The sequence below is a fragment of the Mustela lutreola genome, chromosome 12 (genome assembly GCF_030435805.1).
Source record: "Mustela lutreola isolate mMusLut2 chromosome 12, mMusLut2.pri, whole genome shotgun sequence".
NCBI lineage: Eukaryota > Metazoa > Chordata > Mammalia > Carnivora > Mustelidae > Mustela > Mustela lutreola.
In genome coordinates, this window is record NC_081301.1 from 3,830,843 (window position 1) to 3,849,190 (window position 18,348).

The 18,348-nt window shown below is 56.2% G+C and overlaps 1 protein-coding gene across 1 annotated transcript in view; it reads right to left on the bottom strand.

The window, feature by feature from the left end:
* The window catches only part of CFAP77 (cilia and flagella associated protein 77), a 123,162-nt gene that overhangs the window by 22,859 nt on the left and 81,955 nt on the right, over nt 1-18,348 (bottom strand). Inside the window, exons 4-5 of the mRNA XM_059142812.1 lie at nt 3,170-3,275; nt 171-272 (exon numbers count right to left, since the gene is read on the bottom strand). Coding sequence (XP_058998795.1) covers nt 171-272; nt 3,170-3,275 — 208 coding nt within the window. The remainder of the gene's footprint in view (nt 1-170; nt 273-3,169; nt 3,276-18,348) is intronic.

Sequence of the window (18,348 nt, forward strand, 5' to 3'; positions counted from 1 at the left end):
AGAATCAGTGGGATGACAAGGTAATATACCAGTCATGTAATATTCGTCATTATGCCCACCAGTGGCCAGAAGCCCACAGCGTCTCACTGTCTAGAGGACGGGTAAAGACCGGGCAAAGTGGTCGGCGTCCGCCGTGCGTACGGGAAGAGGCATTTGGAGGCGAGACTGACCTTCTGGAAGTGAGGCATCTGCCAGAGGGCATCCAGCTTCACGGGCGGCTTGTACTTTCTCAGCTGACTGCTCCGGGTCTCATACAGCTTCCCCAGGATCACCTACAGGCCAGACAAATGCGGCAGTGAGGCGGTCTCCCGGCTCCCGGAGGAGTCCGAGCTACGACGAAGGGAGGCGAGGGCAGATGGTTGGGCTCCGGGTGTGGCCGACCCCTGGGTCGCGTTCCTCCCTTCTGCGAGGCCACCGCTTCCCTCCCACACCCCCGGCCCCGGCTCCGTGGATTCTGGTGTGGGACCACCCCGGATCTGTTTCTGGTCTGGCCCCTAGAGCTCACCGGGGGCAAATTTCCTGGAATCTGATGCAACTTGAGCTTTGGGGATCCTCGTGGCACACGGTCCTGACTACGGTCCTGGAGGGGCCCTATTCGTGCGCTCTGTCTCTCCAAAATCTGTAACAGTCACGTGTTTTGTTGTGTTCTCTTTTCTTTCCTTTTTTTCTTTCACGGAAGGGCAGCCGACACTGAATGTTACATTCGTTTTGAGTGGACAATGTAGCGATTTGACAAGTCTGTGCATTTGCTGGGCTCGGCAGCGTGGCTGTCGTCTGTCACCGTACGACCCTCGTACTGCACCACTGACTCTACCCCCTGGCCGGTACCTCTTATCCCCGGGACATACTCATTCCATCGCTGGAAGCCTGCGTGTCCCACTCCCCTTCCGCAGGCCCTCCAAGGTATAGCTCGGGGTCTGCGGAATCTGCACCTGCCCTCGGTTCCACCGCAATAGAACTGACCCGAAAGTAGCTGAAGATCGAACCCCTTTTATCGGCCGATTTTGTCAGTCATTTCCATTAACTTCACTGAATGCGCCTGTGGATACCGCAGAAGCCCTTCGGATCAGCCGTCTTCTCTGCCTCCTAGAACAGTTTTGCAACTATCTGCAAACCTGAGATGCTAGCCCGCCGAGAGTGACCAAGCCTGCCTTCAGAACGGGGGTGGGGGGATGCAGGCACCCCGTTCCCCCTTCCTAAGTGGAAATGGATCTCCCTGCTGGAAATGGATCGCTGATGCCTGACGGACAAGGTTGGTCACCGTAGGATTTGCTGAGTTCCGCGTTGAGCCAAGGGACCCGAGATAAAGACTCACTGCGTGGAAGCTGTAGCTGCGACTTTCATGGGGGGGGGGGGCACCACCATCCAAACCCCAGGACATCCCTTGCTGCTGGAGAGACAGGCTTCCCTGCGGATGGTGGCAATTTGGCCTCACAAGATCAACCATCCTGTCAACCCCAGGCCCCAGCCCGTGTGTGTGGGTCTGGGTGTTCCTTGCTGTTAGACCATGTACAGCCACAGAGAACCTTGGAACAGGAAGAGAACCCTGGGGTTGGTTCCACAAGTGTTTCCTGAGCGCCTGCTATGCGCTGGGCACGGCACAGTGGGCCCTCAGCTGATCTGAGCCTTTCTTTCGCCCATGAGGGAACTGAGGCCGTCACAGCCCCAGAGCGGGCCCCAGTTCCCAGCCAGGGCTGGGGCAGAGCCACTCCCATTAGTGGGGTGCTCTGCCTAATGGGGAGGGGCACTGGTCATGGCGGTCTCTAGCGTCCTTGGGAGCTCGGTTTTCCATGGATTTGCGACACTCTGAGTCGCCAGGAAATGGCGGCTAATTAAAACGCGCGACGGAATTGGAGCTCGAAGGCGGCTTGTAACGGCGGGGCTTCCTTCGAAACTGCTCATTACCATAGTAAGTTGACTCTTTCTTGAGCCATTAACGAGTAAACTAGTCAGGGGCTGCTTATTAAAATGTTATTGCAACACTCTGCTGTTTCAGGAGTCGGTGTCGTGTGCTCCACTACCGCCAAGGACAGCGGGAGGGGTCATGGTGGCCGGCCAGGGGCCCGGGGAGCCTGGCGCCCTCTGCCCTGCAGTGTCGCTCCTGGCCTGTCCTGAAGGCGCCAGGATCCCTGCTCAGACTCTTCCACTCCTCACTTTGGCTCTAGAGCATCTCTGTCTTTCCCACGATTAGCAGAGTGGGACCTCGCCCTCCTGGAGAGCCGAGACTCTGGGGCCGCACACACAGGGGAGTCCAGGCCCGGCTCTGATGCCTTTGGCCAGTCGCTTAATCCCTGCGAGCCTACGTTTGCCCACAGGAAAATGGACCAACCGAGACGACCCGGAGAGTTCCCAGCCTCATGGGGTGCTCAGGAGACGGAACGCGGGAACACGGGTGCGCGCTCAGCCCAGCTCCCTGCCTGGAGCACGGCGTCGGGAGGGCCCCGGCTGGATTGTGGCACCAACCAGACACGTGCGCCTCGTGCTTCTAGTGAAATCCCTGTGGCACCACGCGTTCATCGGTCGGGATCGGCTGCCGCTCGCACCGTTAGCACCTGGCAGCGTGGGGATACGGTTCTGTCCACAGCTTCGGCGTCCCTGTGCGGTAACTGCCGTGCTGAGGCTCAGTTTCCATGCCCAGGGACGATGGCCACCACGGGGGCTTCGGCCAAACCTAAGGGACACCATGCGTGTGACGCACACGATGGATTTAGCGTGTGGCCTGTCGTCACTGTGGAACAAAATGTTTTCCTGAAGTCCAGCGAAATGTGTTCTCTACGCATCCTGCCTTCCTAGCCTTTTCTTCAGTCCAGGGCGCCCCGCTGTCTCGGCCGGGCCGGGTTGGTTGAAAATCAGACTTCTGGATGTGCGGAGCCCTGGAAGGTTGGTGGGCGGAGGCCCGGAGAGGAGTCGGGACACGGGGTTCTGGCCCGCATCAGAGGCACATAGGGCCGTGGCCAGAATCTTCCTTGTCCGGGCTTGAGTAGGGGTTGGGTGTGATCATCACCAAGACCCTTTTAGCACAGCACCTCGCAGCTTGACCCCGGCCCCCCACCCCCCTACGTTTGTGACAAATGTGCCCAAATCTCAGTGTCAAAGCTTTGCCAGGCCAGCCCCTCCCCCCACTCCCATCCCAAACGGGGGCCACTCTGGAGTGGGGGGGTGCTTTTACCTTGTGCTTTTTCTCCAGTTTAATGGCTTTCTGGGTGGCCTTCTGTTCCTGCACCCAAAGCTGCTGGTAGCGATGCTGTAGCAGGTCGAAGAAAGGTGTGGAGGGCCTGCGGGGAGAAGGGCAGAGAGGCTGTCTTGGAAGGCTCCGCATTCTCTCCACCAAGGAAGACCCCCACCTTCAGGGCGGGGCTGGGAGGCGGCGACAGAGACCGTCCCCGCGAGTGGCCTTCAGACGGCCTCCTTGGAGCCTTTGGGCTTGGTCCTTGATCGGTGAAGCCCGTCTTCATAAAGAATCGGTGAAGTCAGCCCCACCCCGCCCCACACCCCCCTTGGTTTCAGTGTCTGATCACCTTGGCCTGCCTTTACCAAGAATCCCATCGGATCAGCTCAGCGAGCATCGCTTTGCCCTGTCTGTGTCCTTCCCTGACCCCCACCCCCGCTCCCGGGCGGTAAGCCCCCCCCCGCCGCCTCCCCCATGTTGAGTCTCTTTCTCCTTGTGCAGGGGGGGGAGCTGCATGCAATCATCACCGCCTCCAGTTTCAGACTCTGATTCTCCTTGACAAGGGTCTCCAGCCTGGGAGAGCACTTGGCCTGCGCGCCCCATTTCGGATGCCCCGCCCCTTCGCAGCGGTGTCCTCTCCCAGAGGATTGGTGGGTGGCACGTGAGACCTGCCCCGAGTTGCCGCACGGGTGACAGGTGATGAGGACAAGTTCTTCCCAGAAGAACCGGAGCTCACGGTTGCAGGAGGGAATGATGGAGCCGAAGAGAGGGGACTCGCCGGGGAGCCGCTCCCAGCGAAAGGACGGACGGAGACAATCATCGCCAGCGGCTGCCAGCGCCGTTCGGGGCCGAGCTGGCCGGAGACCATACCCTACGTGGGGCAGGCTACGGCAGCTGAAGCAAATGCCCCCTTTCTCTGTTGTGCTCAAAGACAGACACACCGTACAATTTCCCCACGTGATCAATCTTACCGTTTCTGAAAGGGACAAGCAGCCGTCTGTGCCCGAAGTGATACAGGGGGAGGCACGCGGGACCGCCCACCCAGTGTGCTTTGGGAAAAGAAACCAAAGTACCCCGGCGGTCATGAGACTTCTCGAAACACAACGCGAGTCGCCACGTAACGAGGGCTTTTCCGGGGGCAACGTGAAAAAGGAACGGGCGGAATCGGTTTTACTGATGTATTTTATCCCTCTCCTTACTGATAGTATGTTATCGATCTAGTCCAGCCGAGATATTGTCACAGCACCATAGAGCCCTTCTTTAAATACTCACGGGGTGTTCGAAAGATTTAGTTTTGAAATTTTGAATTTTACTTAGTTGAAATTAAATAAGAAGCTAAATTCAGCTCCTCGGTGGCACCAGCCACGTGACGAGGGTTCGGCAGCCGCCTGTGGCCGGGCCACCGCATCAGACACACACCGCGGTCGGCCTGCTTGCCACGGCTCGCAAGGGGCTCGGGGCCTGGGGTGTGCTATGCACCCCCGCGAGGATGCCGGTGCCCAGGCCCGAGTGTGGGACGCACTGCAGGATGAGTGACATCAGCAAACACTGGACCGCACGGAGGGAGGAGGAGAAAGGGAGCTGGATGACAGTGACCTGGGAAATGCACCCAGCAGGTGACGTCCGTGGGCCTCGTTCGGACCCCGAGTCAAGCAAACCATCCGTGGGAAGGGGTGGGCCAAGTGAGCGTTAACCGAGGTTTGGAAGCTATTCAAGTGTTTCTGTGGGAGAATACAGAAGGGCTTGTGGGTGGAGTAATTGGTTGTTGACAATTTGCTTTATTTTTTTTTTTTTAAGATTTATTTATTTATTTGACAGAGAGAGATCACAAGCAGGCAGAGAGAGAGAGGAGGAAGCAGGCTCCCTGCTGAGCAGAGAGCCCGATGCGGGACTCGATCCCAGGACCCTGAGATCATGACCTGAGCCGAAGGCAGCGGCTTAACCCACTGAGCCACCCAGGCGCCCGACAATTTGCTTTAAAAAGGAGCTTCCACAAACAATAAATACATCATAGTCAGGTAAAGTGGGAACGGGTGGCGGTGTGTACCGATAATGGTTGAAACTGGGTGTTGGGGGTTGATCGCGGGCGTATATTATAGTGTCGGCTCATACCTTCGTGCATGTTTGACATTGTTCATCCTAAGCAAAAAGGGAAAGAGAAGAAGAAACAGTGAATCAGGCTCATTGCTTTCCCTCCCATGTCTTTCGGACCTTCCTTTTGTTGGTGAACAGTCCTAGCTAGCTTCTGCCTCTCACATCTGAGCTGATCATTTCTTCATTTCCCTAGCCAGAGAGTCTCAGATTTTTCTGGTGCATAAGAATCACCTGGGCCTGGGGCACCTGGGTAGCTCAGTGGGTTAAAGCCTCTACTTTCGGCTCAGATTATGATTCCAGGTTCCTGGGATGGAGCCCCGCATTGGGCTCTCTGCGCAGCGGGGAGCCTGCTTCCCCGCTCTCTCTCCGCCTGCCTCTCTGCCTACCTGTGATCTCTGTCTGTCAAATAAATAAATAAAAATCTTAAAAAAAAAAAAAAAAGAACCACCTGGGCCCAACCCCCAGAAGTTCTGAGCTAGGAAGTGGGAGGGGGACCCAGGAAATCGCATTTTTAGCAAATGTAGTTCTGATCCAGGGTATGCGGGCTGAAGGGTGGTCCTCCAAGTGGTGTTTCCAACCTTCTCCCTAGACCTGTGAATATGACTTTATTTGGAAAAAGGGCTTTTGCAGAGGTAGTCCACTGAAGGATCTCGAGATGGGATTAAGAACTATGCAAATGCTTCCTGGGGGTAGACCCTGTATCCAGAGACAAGTGTCCTCATAGGGAGCTGACACACAGGGGTCCCGCGGCCCACCCCAGGGACACACTTAGAAACAGCCCTCCCTCCTTTGGAGGGCGTCTAGAGCAGGTCCCAAGACTAGAAATCAGTCTTCCACAGCCCAAGGAAACACAGAACAGTGTTCTGCAACCTGGCACGTGTGCGTGGGTCCCCGTCCCCGGGGGATCTCGTTACAGGCACGTTCTCGTTTGGTGGGTCTGGAGTGGCCACAGGTGTTGTGGCCCGGGACCCACGCTTTGAGGCTTAAGCCTTAGCCCCGGGGGTCTTAGCTCCGGAAGTCCCAAGAGTTGTGGACGTCAACCTCTGAGCAGGTGTCTGGAGGAGGGACCGCAGCTTCTCTCATTGCACTTCTGGAAATGCAGGCGTCCCAGGAAACGCTCTGGTCTTCCCCGCTGACCTTATCTTACAGACCAGGGAAGGCAGAAATGGCAGCGTTAAGAAGACGCGGCACCCCCTCCCCGCCACCAGGATCTTGAGGCAAACTTCCAGCCTCTCTAGCTTTGCGTTTTTTGTTTTTGTTTCTGTTTTTTTGCTTGTTCGTTTGTTTGTTTTTTATGAGGGGAAGGGGCAGAGGGAGAGGGAGAGAGAGAATTTTAAGTGGGCTCCACATCCAGTGCAGAGCCCAACACTGGCTTCCATCTAGTAACCCTGAGATCAAGACCCGAACTGAAACCAAGAGTCCGATGCTTAACTGACTGAGCCACCAGGCGCCCCTCTGGCTTTGCGTTCAAGACAGCAACCTTAAATACCTTGACACTGCCATCATAGTTATTAACAGTTAAAAGTCGGGAAATTTTACATTAAAACCCCAGCTTCCCAGACTGTCTTGAAAACCTGCAGGTGCTGACCGGGCAGTCTGTGGGCAGCAGCTACCGGCCGGCGCCGAGGGTCACTGTCAGGGCGCCCCACGCCTCTCCCTTCCCTGCTGCCTCTTGCCCCGGCCAGCTCCGCTCCCTGCGGGGCCCCTCCAGGTTTTGGATTTCGTGGCCGCAGAGATGGACACAGAGTCAGATGGGACCCTGAACATCCACCTGCGCCCCGTGCGTTCCGGTGTAGTCTGACTACTGTGCAGACCTCCCTGGGCGGGGACCGGGCTGAGCGAGGGCTCTGCTTGAGCAGCGGCTCCGCGTCTCTGAAAAGCCTCTCGAGCTCACAGGTCTCTTTACAGAGCAGCCTGCCGAGCAGCTACAAACAGTGGCTCTTTGTTTTCCGGTTCCTTTACCCCTGCGGTGACTTTTATTGCTTAATTATCACACGCCCCATGCTTCTGAGCAGCCTAATTTATGGCCACGCTTTCTAATGACATGAGATGCGTAACCTCACAGTATCCACCCCCAGAGGCCGTTCACAACAGAAGAGCTGTCTTGCCAGCAGCCCCCACTGCATACATCACCAGGAGCCTCCCTTCGAGGCCCTCCCGCAGCCTGGGCTGGCCGGCTTTGGGTCCTGCTCTGGCCAGTGGTTATTACCTGGAGACGTTTTGAGGGGTGGGATGGAGAAGGGGCTTGGACGGGAGAACAGCTGAGAAACCTTGGCGGTCACAGCAGCCCCAGCGTGCCTGGCTGAGGGAGATCCGGCAGGTGCTGCCCATTTCTGCTCTGGCTCGTCCACTTGGGTAGAAAGACAGGGAGGCTTGTCAGGACACAAATCAGATCACATCACCCTTCCCTGTTTAACCCTAAGCCTAGACTCCGGGCCAGGGACCTTCAGGGCTCTTGCCTCCACCGCCACCTGGCTCACCCTCGCCTTCTGCTGGTCTCAGCCGTGGGGTCGCCTCCCCAGAAGGCCTGCCTGATCGCCTGTCCTCGGCCGCCCCCGCCAGGTGGCCGCTCACAACAGGGATTCCAGGTCACTGGTTTGCCACCAGCCTGGGCCACTGCACGCCAACACCCCCGGGGCAGGAACAGTTCATGTCGTTGAAGAAGAGGGAAGGGGAGTCAGAGAAAGAAAGATCAGGCAAAATTCTGGGAGATGCACTTTTTCATAATTCAGGATGTAGGACACTAGGCTACGTAGAAGGTATAATAAAGACCGTAAGTTGATGGACAGTGCTGCTCGATGGACGAAGGACAGTCTTTTCAACCGATGGCACAGAAATGACTGGAAGTTGTAGGCAAAAACCCACAAAACAGCTCTCGACCGAGGGCTCATACCCTCCACAAGAATGACCTCAAAATGGATCATGGATTTCCATATGAAGATAAACCAATTAAATTTTCCGAAAAAAAAAAAAAAACGCAGGAGAAGCTCAGGAGCTCAGGCCGCTGGAGGATATCTTGGCTGTGCCCAGTTTGGGGATATGACAAATAAAGCTGCTAGAAACATCCGTGTACAGGTTTTCAGGAGCTCAGGCCAGGCTTGGTGCTGACTTCCTGGATTTGGCACCAAAAGCAAGATCCGTAAGAGAAACCACAAAGTGATGAATCAGACTTCCTCGAGATGAAGGCCTTTTGCTCTGTGGAAAATCCTCTGAAGAAGACGGGAAGACCAGCTCCCTAGACCAGGAGGAGGTCCCTGCCAACCACACGTCTGGCCAAGCGCTTCTCTCTGGAACGCATGGAGAGCTCTCAGACTCCATGTGGAAGCAAACCGGTTAGAAAGATACAAAGTTTCATCGGAGGTCGTACCGGTAAGGCCAGGAGAACATCGTCCACAGCCTCGCCGTCAGAGACGCACAAATCCAGACCCGATGACAGTCCACGACACACGTATTGTGTAGAAACGAGCAGGAGCAAATGCGGGCCAGGATGCAGAGAAGCCAAGCCTTGCAGCGTTGCTGGACGGAATGAGAAGTCACACAGCCACTCTGGAAAACAGCTTGGCAGCGTCTTAAGAATCTAAACATACAGCAGCGCTGGGCTGGCTCAGTGGGTGGAGCCTGTGACTCGATCTTGGGATCGTGAGTTCGAGCCCCACGTTGGGTGTAGAGATGACTTAAAGATGAAATCTTAAAAAAAAAAAAAACAACCCACCCTGGATATACACGTACAGCCCAGCACCTGTACCCCTCCGCATTTATTTCAGAGAAGAGCTTATGTACAAGAAAACCTGTACACGGATGTTTCTAGCAGCTTTTTTGTCATATCCCCAAACTGGGCACAGCCAAGGTATCCTCCAGCGGACGAATGGCAAAAGAAGCCAGGGTCCGTCCACACTGTGGAACAGCACTCAGCAGAGGAAAGCATCAGGTTTTACAACAAGCTGCTTGGGTAGATCTCAAGGCCATGGTGCCAAGTGGAAATGGACAATCTCAGAAGGTCACCTACATGGTGATGTCACGCACATCACACGCTGGAACTTTCCAGGGGTGAGGGGTTGGCGGGGGAGGGCAGTCCCTGAGGGGTAGCATGAGGGAGATCTTTGAGGTGATGGAACAGTTCTGTGTCTTGACTGTGCTACTCGGATGGCATGCGTGCGCACACACACACCCCCGAGCGCTATAAAAGCGACGGTCCCTGTGTTGTACCAACGCCGCGTGTTTAGTTTTGACGTTGCACATGGTTGTGCGAGATTTTATCACGGGAGGAGCTGCGTGAAGGGTACGGGATGTCTCCGTCCGTCTCTACCCCTTCCTGTGAGTCTAGGAATTATTTCGCAGTACAGTATTATTTTAAAATTCAATCAAGCATGTTAGAGGAAAGGCTGGAAGAGCTTCCTTCCTCCTTTATGGGAAATTATCATAAAAATTCCTGCCGTGCAGCGTGGTAGACAGAGACTATGGGGCCCCGGGATGTGGGGAGAGAGGAAGGGAGCCTTGTCTGGTAATTAAATTTTTCAAGTCTAGAGCTGCCAAAAAGCATGGAGCGGCCGTATGTGTAATGACCCAGAAAGGTCTCAGAGACCTCCGTCAAGTGTGAAAACACAAGTCCGGGGCGACAGAGCTGCATCCACGCAGATGTGGGTGACTGGAGAAAAGTCTGGAAGGAGGTCGGCCGATGACGGCTCCGGGGCTGAGGCAGGCACAGGTCTGCTTCCTGGTTATGCAATGAATAAAACAAAAAACAAGGACGGACGGACGGACGGACGGAGGGAGGGAGGGAGTTCCAAGTCTGACAGGTTGTGTGAGCGGCTGGGACCGTAATGCGGGTGACGGATCCAAGGCCCCCAGTCCCCGCCCCGAGAACATCAGACCAGAACTCACAGCAGCCCCCCACGAGCAGCCCAGGGTGGCCAGGCCTTCGCGGCTGGGGAGGCACCCGGCAAGAGCCCAGCCCTGGGGGGTTGCTGTCGGGAGTTTTATTAGCATTTCTCCAGGTTCTAGGACCTTCGAGGATGCACCCTTAGGAGACACTTCCTTGTTTTCTTCTGCAGTTGCTTCTTGCTGCTACCTTAAATACATTCAGCTGTTTTTCTTTTGAAGTAAATGTGATTCTTTATAATAATAATTTAAAAAATAGGCATTTTTCTCCTGCCCCCAAATGAAAGATTTTTGCCACAGGCGGAGGTCACAATTACGGCTACCCTATCTGCAGCTTACCTTTGAGAAGCTGGAGGGGGGCACACAGAAGGTCTTAATTATTTATCCTCACTAAATGAGCTGGGAAACGTGGGAGTGGGGAAGCCAAAGTCCAGAGAGGTCAAATGGCTGGTCCAGGGTCACACAGCACATTCCACCAGCAAAGCCTGGACTCCTTCCTGCCCTCGGGCTACAGCCACGAGAATGCCCATTGATTTACAGGAGACTGGAGTCTGCCAGAGAGCCTCCTGCAGACAGAGGCCAGACCCCAGGGGCCTGGCTACTCTCAGACAGGACCCCCCCAATCCCCAAGGCGCTCTCTCCCCAGGCCCCAGAGCAGTGCCCAGCCTTGGTCCACGCAGGTGCAGGGGCTTTCTAAACAATGCACATCTGATCCTATCTCTCTCAACACCCGCTGGTATCTTCTCTTGCCCTTGGGGCGTGGGGCACAATTTCCAAGGGCTCTGTGCTATCTCCAGGATCGCATCCCGCCTCCTCCCAGACCAGCACACCCTAGGATCCCCCGTTTCATCCCCACCCCATCTCGCTGCACCGTCCCGTCCCTCCTGAGACCTCCCGGAGCTCTGCAGGAGATGTTGCTGTCCCTGCACTTTGCACCCGGAAAGGTCTTTTGGACATTTTTTACAGCAACCCGTTCAGTGCCCACCTGTCCCAGCAGCTCTAAGCTCCATGGAACAGGGGTTAAGGCCGGACGGTTCTCTGTGCACCTCCTGGCCTGGACAGCCAGCCTGCACCTGGTAGATCGTCTTTGTGGCTCTGGGATCCCACTTCCTTTCCCTCTAAGAACCAACTCTTTTCCGAGGACAGCTTTCCTCCTCCACTGCAACGCCTAAGAGGCGGTCTTTGGAAGAAATTCACTATTCCTTGGGGAACCTAGAGACGGGGACAGGGTAGCCCTTCTGTCTGCAGAAAGGGTGCAGGTACCGAAGGCAAGCCCTTGGGCATTTAGGTCCCTCTCTCCCCTGGCACGGGGGAGCTCGGTAATTAGAGCCAGCATGTCGGAGTGGCTCCTGGATCCCAAAAGGGGCAGCGATGGCAGTCCGCCCAGAGCAGAGGGCCCGGCCAGGACAGGTGGCCCATGGCAGCAGCCCCTCCCTGAGGATGTTTAGTCTAGGAGGCCTCTGGCTGGAGGGTGGGGGTCTCTGAGAGCCCACCCAGCCAGGGGAATCTGGGATTCTCAGGCTCATTCCCTATGAATCTTTAAAACTATTTGAAAGTGATTAGGGCTTGTAAAAGTGTGTGCTTCCATGTGATATCGGAGAGGTCCCCAGAGCACAGGGACTGGGATGTAGGTGTGGGGGCTGTTCGGAAGCTCTTCAAAGAGCAGAGAGGGGCAGAGGGCTGGCCAGGCACAAGCATCTGGGGAAGGGGTGTCAGGAAGGCAGGAGGCCTGGGACCAGGTCCACTCCGGAGCTGGGGAGCTTGGTCCTGGCGGGGGTCCTCTTGGAGGCAGGGAGAGGACTGTCCGTAGAGGGCTTCTGGGGACTTTGGGGTGTCATGGAAATGTGCTGTATTTTCATTGACTACTCCGGTATCTAAAGTTTTTTAAAGTTATCTTTACGCCCAATGTGGGGCTCGAATTCACAACCCTGAGATCAAGGAGTTAGATGCTCCACCGGCTGAACCCACCAGGCACCCCCAGCTCCAAGTTGGATAAATTTGTCAAAACTCATCAAGTTATACATGAACCATTTCCATGTCTAAAAATTATATCCCAATAAAGTTGTTTTAAGAGAAAAAAACAAGAAGACAGATTGTGGAGAAAATGGCCAAGGCAGGAGTTGTAAGAGAGAAAGGGGTTGGTGAGGGTGCTAGGGAGCTACAGATGGTTTCAGAGCAAGAGGAGAGAGGCTGATGCACGGCGATGGCCACGCTTCCCAACGGTTGCTTTGGTGGTGGAGTGAATTAGACCAGGAGGGGGGTGGCAGCATAGGATTTGAGGACCCAGGCCATTCCAGGGGAGGAAGGGCTACCCTTCCTCTGAATGAGATCAGCCCTGTGTCCACGATCTCATCCGTCCGCTCACCCGTCCTACCCGCCAGGAACGTGAACAGGCTCCTGCTAACGGGAACGAGCTGTCTACAGTCTGTATAGCAACAATAACCATGATCGTCACAGTGCACACATCCTGCCTGCTTCCTCAATCCTGAGGGCCATGGCCCTGGAGACGGTTTTTTTTTTTTTTTTTTTTAAATTTAATTATTTATGTATCTATTTGAGAGAGAGAGCGATAGCAGGGGGAAGATGAACAGAGGAAGAGCGACAGCAGACCCCACGCTGAGCGCGGAGCCTGATGCAGGTCTCTGTCTCACAACATTAATATTCTCATTAAGACGGGAAATCCGAGGTCCAGAGAAGGTCACGGTCTTGCCCAAGACCACACAGCCAGGGAGCGTGACGTTTGTGTGGGGAGCTTGTGGACGGATCTGCCTGCAGCCCTCTGCCCCCCAGGCAGGGAGTCTCCTACAGCAGGACTTGGGTGGAGCAATGTTCTCTCTGAGCCTTTTGATGGCTCTTTGCGGGTGAGCAGAGGGTGGAGGTTGGGGTGGGGGAGTGAAGCGAGGGACTCCTTACAGAGCGGTGGGCATGAGCAAAGATGGGGGATCCGATCAGGCTGGCCCCGTGCCTCCCTGCCTTGCACTGGCCTGATGAGCATGGGAGCCCAACAGCAGGTGGGAAATACCTCCCGTTTTAATGAGCACTTACTATATCCAGCCTGCCATGAGCACTCCAGCTGCAGTCCTACCGATTCCTCACGACTCGGACAGTGAGGGAGAACATTCCTGCTTTCACGGAGGGAAACTGAGGCTCAGATAAATCAAGCAGCTTGCCCAGGGTTTGCTCACGGACATGGAGCAGGTAGGGCCAGAAGAGGGGGACCCCACTCAGGATCCCCACCCAGGTTCCCCTGACTCGGAAGAGCTAGGCGCTTCACGGTTGGGCTGCGTGTCCAGCAACCCCAAAGAGGGTCTGAGCCGTCCAGTGGTCGCTGCCCAGTGGCCTGTCCTGGTGGCCTCGCCGCTGGTCCTGCTCTGTGCCTGGGTGGTAAAGCTGTGTTTTCCGTCCAGGGAAGGACTCTTCCTCTACAGAGAGAAGGCCAGTGGGTCCTGAACCTGGGCGGTCTCATCCCGGGGGCCTCGGGCCCTGGCCCGCAGTTGCGAGGATTTCTGCGCGCCCGTCCCACCGTGTCTGAGCAGTGCCCGTCGGTGACCAACTGTCTGCCCATAACCCGGCAGGAACCTCTCGGAGAAGTTCCTCACCACCCTGACGCTTTCGCTCACAACAAAACCATGTCAAAACTAAGTCTAATAAAGCGGAAAATGGGGAATGAAATGAAATGAAATCAGCTCTACTTGGGGTAGGCCGGCAAGAAACTTCAAATTAGTTCAATCCGACCCATCTTCGCCGCTTCGCGATTGATACCCCAGACCAGGGGTTGATCTCGGATGAAGGCACCAGGGACGAGGTGGGAAATGGAAATTATCATTTGCAAACATTAGGCTGACACTTTGTGCGTGCGGGAGATGAGGGCTGACAGCTCTGATTTGCCGGCTCGGCTCCTCTCTGCCAAAGAGCGCTCTGTGGATTAGGGGGGCCCCTTTCATGGCAACCCATCTTCATCTTCGCTGCTCATTAAAACTTTGTGGAGCTGGAGAAGTTGGCGGAGGAGAGGAAACTGCAGGAACCTTCTGAGGGACTTCAGGTACACATTTGTTGAAAGGTGTTTGAGAAGGGAGCCTTGGGTCTGACAAACCGGATTTTAGTACGGCTCTCCGTGCGCAGCGGGCTAAAATAATTGGTCATCAGTGACTACTAATTCGGTTTAGTAGCCAGAGGCAATTTTTTTCTTCCTGGAAAATCAATGACAGCACGGAGGTCTGTTCAACGTGATTCCGCTCAAAACTGGGCCTTATTTGGCGCTTGATGCTTCTTCAGTGGGGACAGCGATTTTGTTAAAATAAAATTAAAATCCATCTCTACTATGCCAGTGGTCCGCCGCTCCCAGGGGGCGGGCAAGGCGCCGGCACCGGCCCCCGCACGGCCCCGGAGGGCTGGAGGAGTAGACAGTGGCCTCCGGGATGGGCTGCGGCCAAGGACCAGGGACGGTCTGGTTTGGGGGGAGGGAGGGGGCTGGAGGCCGGGCTTCTGTCACAGGCTGGAAATCAAAACCGAGCCCACGAGGGACAGCCCACAGTGGCACTGTGTATGGAGCCCCAGCTCCTGGTGCACCCCCCAGAGCTGTCCCTCTCTGCTCCGTGGGGCCTGCGTGCTCAGACGGCCCGGAGTAGTGTGCTTCCCTTCGCCTCCACACCCGAAGCTTCCTGAACGGGCCCCTGTGTCTGACAGCCCAGGGACATCAGGGACCGTCCGCGGAGCCCTCAGCTCCTGCCTGCAGCTGCACCGCTGTTTCTCCCGGGAGGTGCTCCTGGCTGACTTTGCCTCCACCCTGCCAAAGCCACAGCTAAATCCGTTTTTTATTTTGTGCTTTGTTTTTTTTAATTAACATTTTTATCGAGATCATTGTAGATTTCACAAGCAATTGTAAGAAAGGAAACAGAGGGGTTCAGTGCACGCATCTCAGACTTCCTCGTGGTCACGTGTGTGTCTATTTCTCCGCAACGTCATCACACGCAGGGCTTCACGCGCCCGCGGCACGGTCAGGATGCACAACACTGCCTCACCCCAGGCCCCTCCGGGACCCTTGGCCACCACGCCCCCTTCCTCCCACGCTGCACCCATGTGCCCAGGACGGTTCCAGGTCACCCTCACAAGAGCCCCACAAGGGAGAGGACCTGGGACCGCCATCAGCCCGTGTTTCACTGATGAAGACACCGGTTGATGAGGAACTAGCGTGAATGATGCCAGACGATCTGTACAGCTCAAGTAGAGGAAGTCGGCTGCTCGGGACCTGGATTTGAGGGTCCTGCCCCAGCGTGGTTGCAAATAGCAGACTCCGGGACTGCAAAGAGCAGTCTCCAGTGTTCAAAAACTCTCTGCTACCAATGTATACATTTTTAAAATCAGAATTCACGTAAAAACCCAAATGTCTGGCTTTCCTTAGTGAAGCATTAGATTGTCGGTTAGGACAGCGCTGGGCCCCCATTCCCATGGGTCCATAACCGGCTGGAGCTGCTGCCCTTGGACCAGGCATGTGCTCCACCGAGACACAGACCCCACCATTCCCTACTGCCTCACACAGCGTTGGCTTCCCTCTCCTCCCCGCCAGGCCTCTACAAGCCTAGGAAACTCTGCCCCCTCTCCAAGAGGCTCTGTGCCTTGCATCACAGGGCTATGTGGCGACAGTCCTGGGTACCTCTCTTCTCAAGAACTCCAAGGACTCTTTACTGATGAACTCACACCATTTCTTCGGACCGAGGAGGACGTAGTCTTGCCCCCACCTACAGACAAAGAAATGGAGGCCCGCAAAGAGCGGGAGCTCAGAGCCCCTCCGCGTGGGAGCCAGAGTGCCGTGTGGAGTCTGGGGTCTGCTCAGTTTTCCATCCTCTCTCCGCCTCCGTCTCGGCTCTCTTGGGAAGAGGCGGGAGAAGAGAGGAAACTCGCTCAGCGGAGGGAGGGTTTGGACAGGCCCGAAGGGAAAAGCAGGACCAACCTGCCCACTGGCCCAGGAGGCCTGACGCCTAGGCTCTAGGACACTGTTAGGGGCCCATGGAAATGGTTTCATTTCTTTTAAAATCAGCACAGCCATTAAATATTTTAGATTATCATAATGCTTTTTGTGTGCGGAGGAGAGGGCTCACGGCAGCAAGCGTGCTCGAGGGCTTGCGGAAATCCCGCCATCGCCAGGTGCCCGGAGCGGGAAGACACAGGCCTGGGCCTGCCTCTCCGAACAGCGTTTCCATCCCGTGGGAGACCAGGGATCCTCAGTCTTGAGGACACAAAAGAATTATCCCACGTACAGCGGCCTGGGCCCCACCATCGGACTTTCCGACTTGCCCAGGCCCCGGCGTGTCACCGAGGCTGCAGCCCCCCACCCCCAGGGGTGCCTGGCCCACAGGATTGCCGGCACCCTTTGGGGGTCCAGCTCTGAGCCTCCCCCGTGCAGAGGACCCTCCAAGCGGATCGCCAGCAGCGCCTCTGTGGGGGCGGGTGGCCGGCCCGGCCCCAGGGGACCTGCCGCAGCTCCCACACCCCTCCTCACCCCCCTGCCTTGTTCCTGCTTGTCCCCCTCAGCCCGAGGGCCTGTCTTTTCTAACTAGCCTGGAGGAAGGGGCGGTAATTGAGGGGCTGCTCTCCCTGGCAGGACTCTTAGAGCTAATTAGAGAAGAGGACCTCTGGGCTTGTGGTTATTTTTTAATTGTTTGTGGATCCAACATAAAAGCTAATGACAGGGCAGGGAGACTTAGTTAGCCGAGGCTCTCCTGACTTCTAAACTTGTCTAAGAGGTCATTTGCAATTTGTTAACATTTTTTCACAAGGGTGAAGTCAATTAGCAGTTTCCCCACACAGACGCCCAGAGGCGGGCCCAGGCTTTCTGGAAGCTTCTGTCTCAACCTTGAGGGTCTGTGCCTGAAACGGGAGCTCCCCCTGTGTCCTGCAGCGCTCCCCCCCCCCCCCGCCCCGCTGCAGGCTCCGGTGGGGCTTGAGCCCCCCTGGGGGAGAGGCCCAGTGGAGCCAGCGCACATGACGGGGGACAGAGTGCCTCGTGCACACGCAGACGTCTGCTGCGCAGGGGTCCTGGCGTCTGGGGACAGGGTGAGTAGCAGATGGGGCCTCCCTGCCCCGTGGGGTTGCAGAGAGGGCACCGGCTCCTGGCAGAAGCCGAGGAGGCCCCTTCAGCCCAGCAACTCCCCCCATGGACTTGACCCTGAGGAACCTCGCCCACAGGAAATGAGGAGCCACCTGGACATCCCACGATGGGAGACGAAAACACCCGCCCGGCGGGGCAGGGTGACCTTTGCAAATGTGTGGAGCGACAAAAGCCAGTTGCCACGCAAAGGGATTTACGTGTTTCGAAGCCACATGAACACACAAATACGCATTATTGACGGCCGCCTAGCGCTGGAGCGAAGATGGGCGAACCCAGAGGACAGGACGCGTATTCCAACCTCAGGAGGGTCCCCCGGGGGCAGAGGGAAGGGCGTGGGGCCAGGAGGGGCTGAGAAGGGGCTTCAAGCTGCATTTGGTCTATTTTATTTCTCTTAATAAGGGCTCGGATGCAAATATAGCCTGGGGGTAAAATTTGTGAAACCCAAGTGTGGGGCCACGGAGTTAGTTACGAAAGCTTCTGAACTTCTCTGCACTTTTGGAGAGTTTCCTAATAAATACGAAGAAAGGAGTGGCCAAATTTTGCTCCTCCGGAAAGCATGGATACCTGTCATCTTTCGGCTGATTAAAACTCTTGACTGATTGCGAACTTTCTTATTTTCCACAAACACAGGACGGGCAGCACGTGACAAGACGACAGGAGCACGCGTGCCGAAGCAATAGTTCCGTTCCCGACAAAGAAGTTCCCTCCAAGCCCCACGGTGCCTCAAGTGCGCCGCTTTCTGACTTTGCGGGAAGATGCCCTGATGACCACAGTAGGGTGACCGGTGGGTGCCCCCCCCCACCCAGAGATACGTCCTCCTTCTACCCCAGAGCCCATGGGTGTGACGTGAAGTCAGAGAGGAGCTTTGGCCGACGTAACTAGCTTTGGGAGCTTGAGGTCAGATCACCCTGGATTATTAGGGTGAGCCCTGAATCCAGGGACCCGTGTCGTTGTTGGAGACAAAAGGGGAGAGACCGGAACACGTGGAGAGGAGGCGGTGTGAGCCGAGAGCTGAGGCTGGAGGACTCCGAGCCCAGGGACGCCCCGGGCCACCAGAGGGCAGGAGGGATTCTCGCCTAGAACCTTCGGCGGGAAGCGG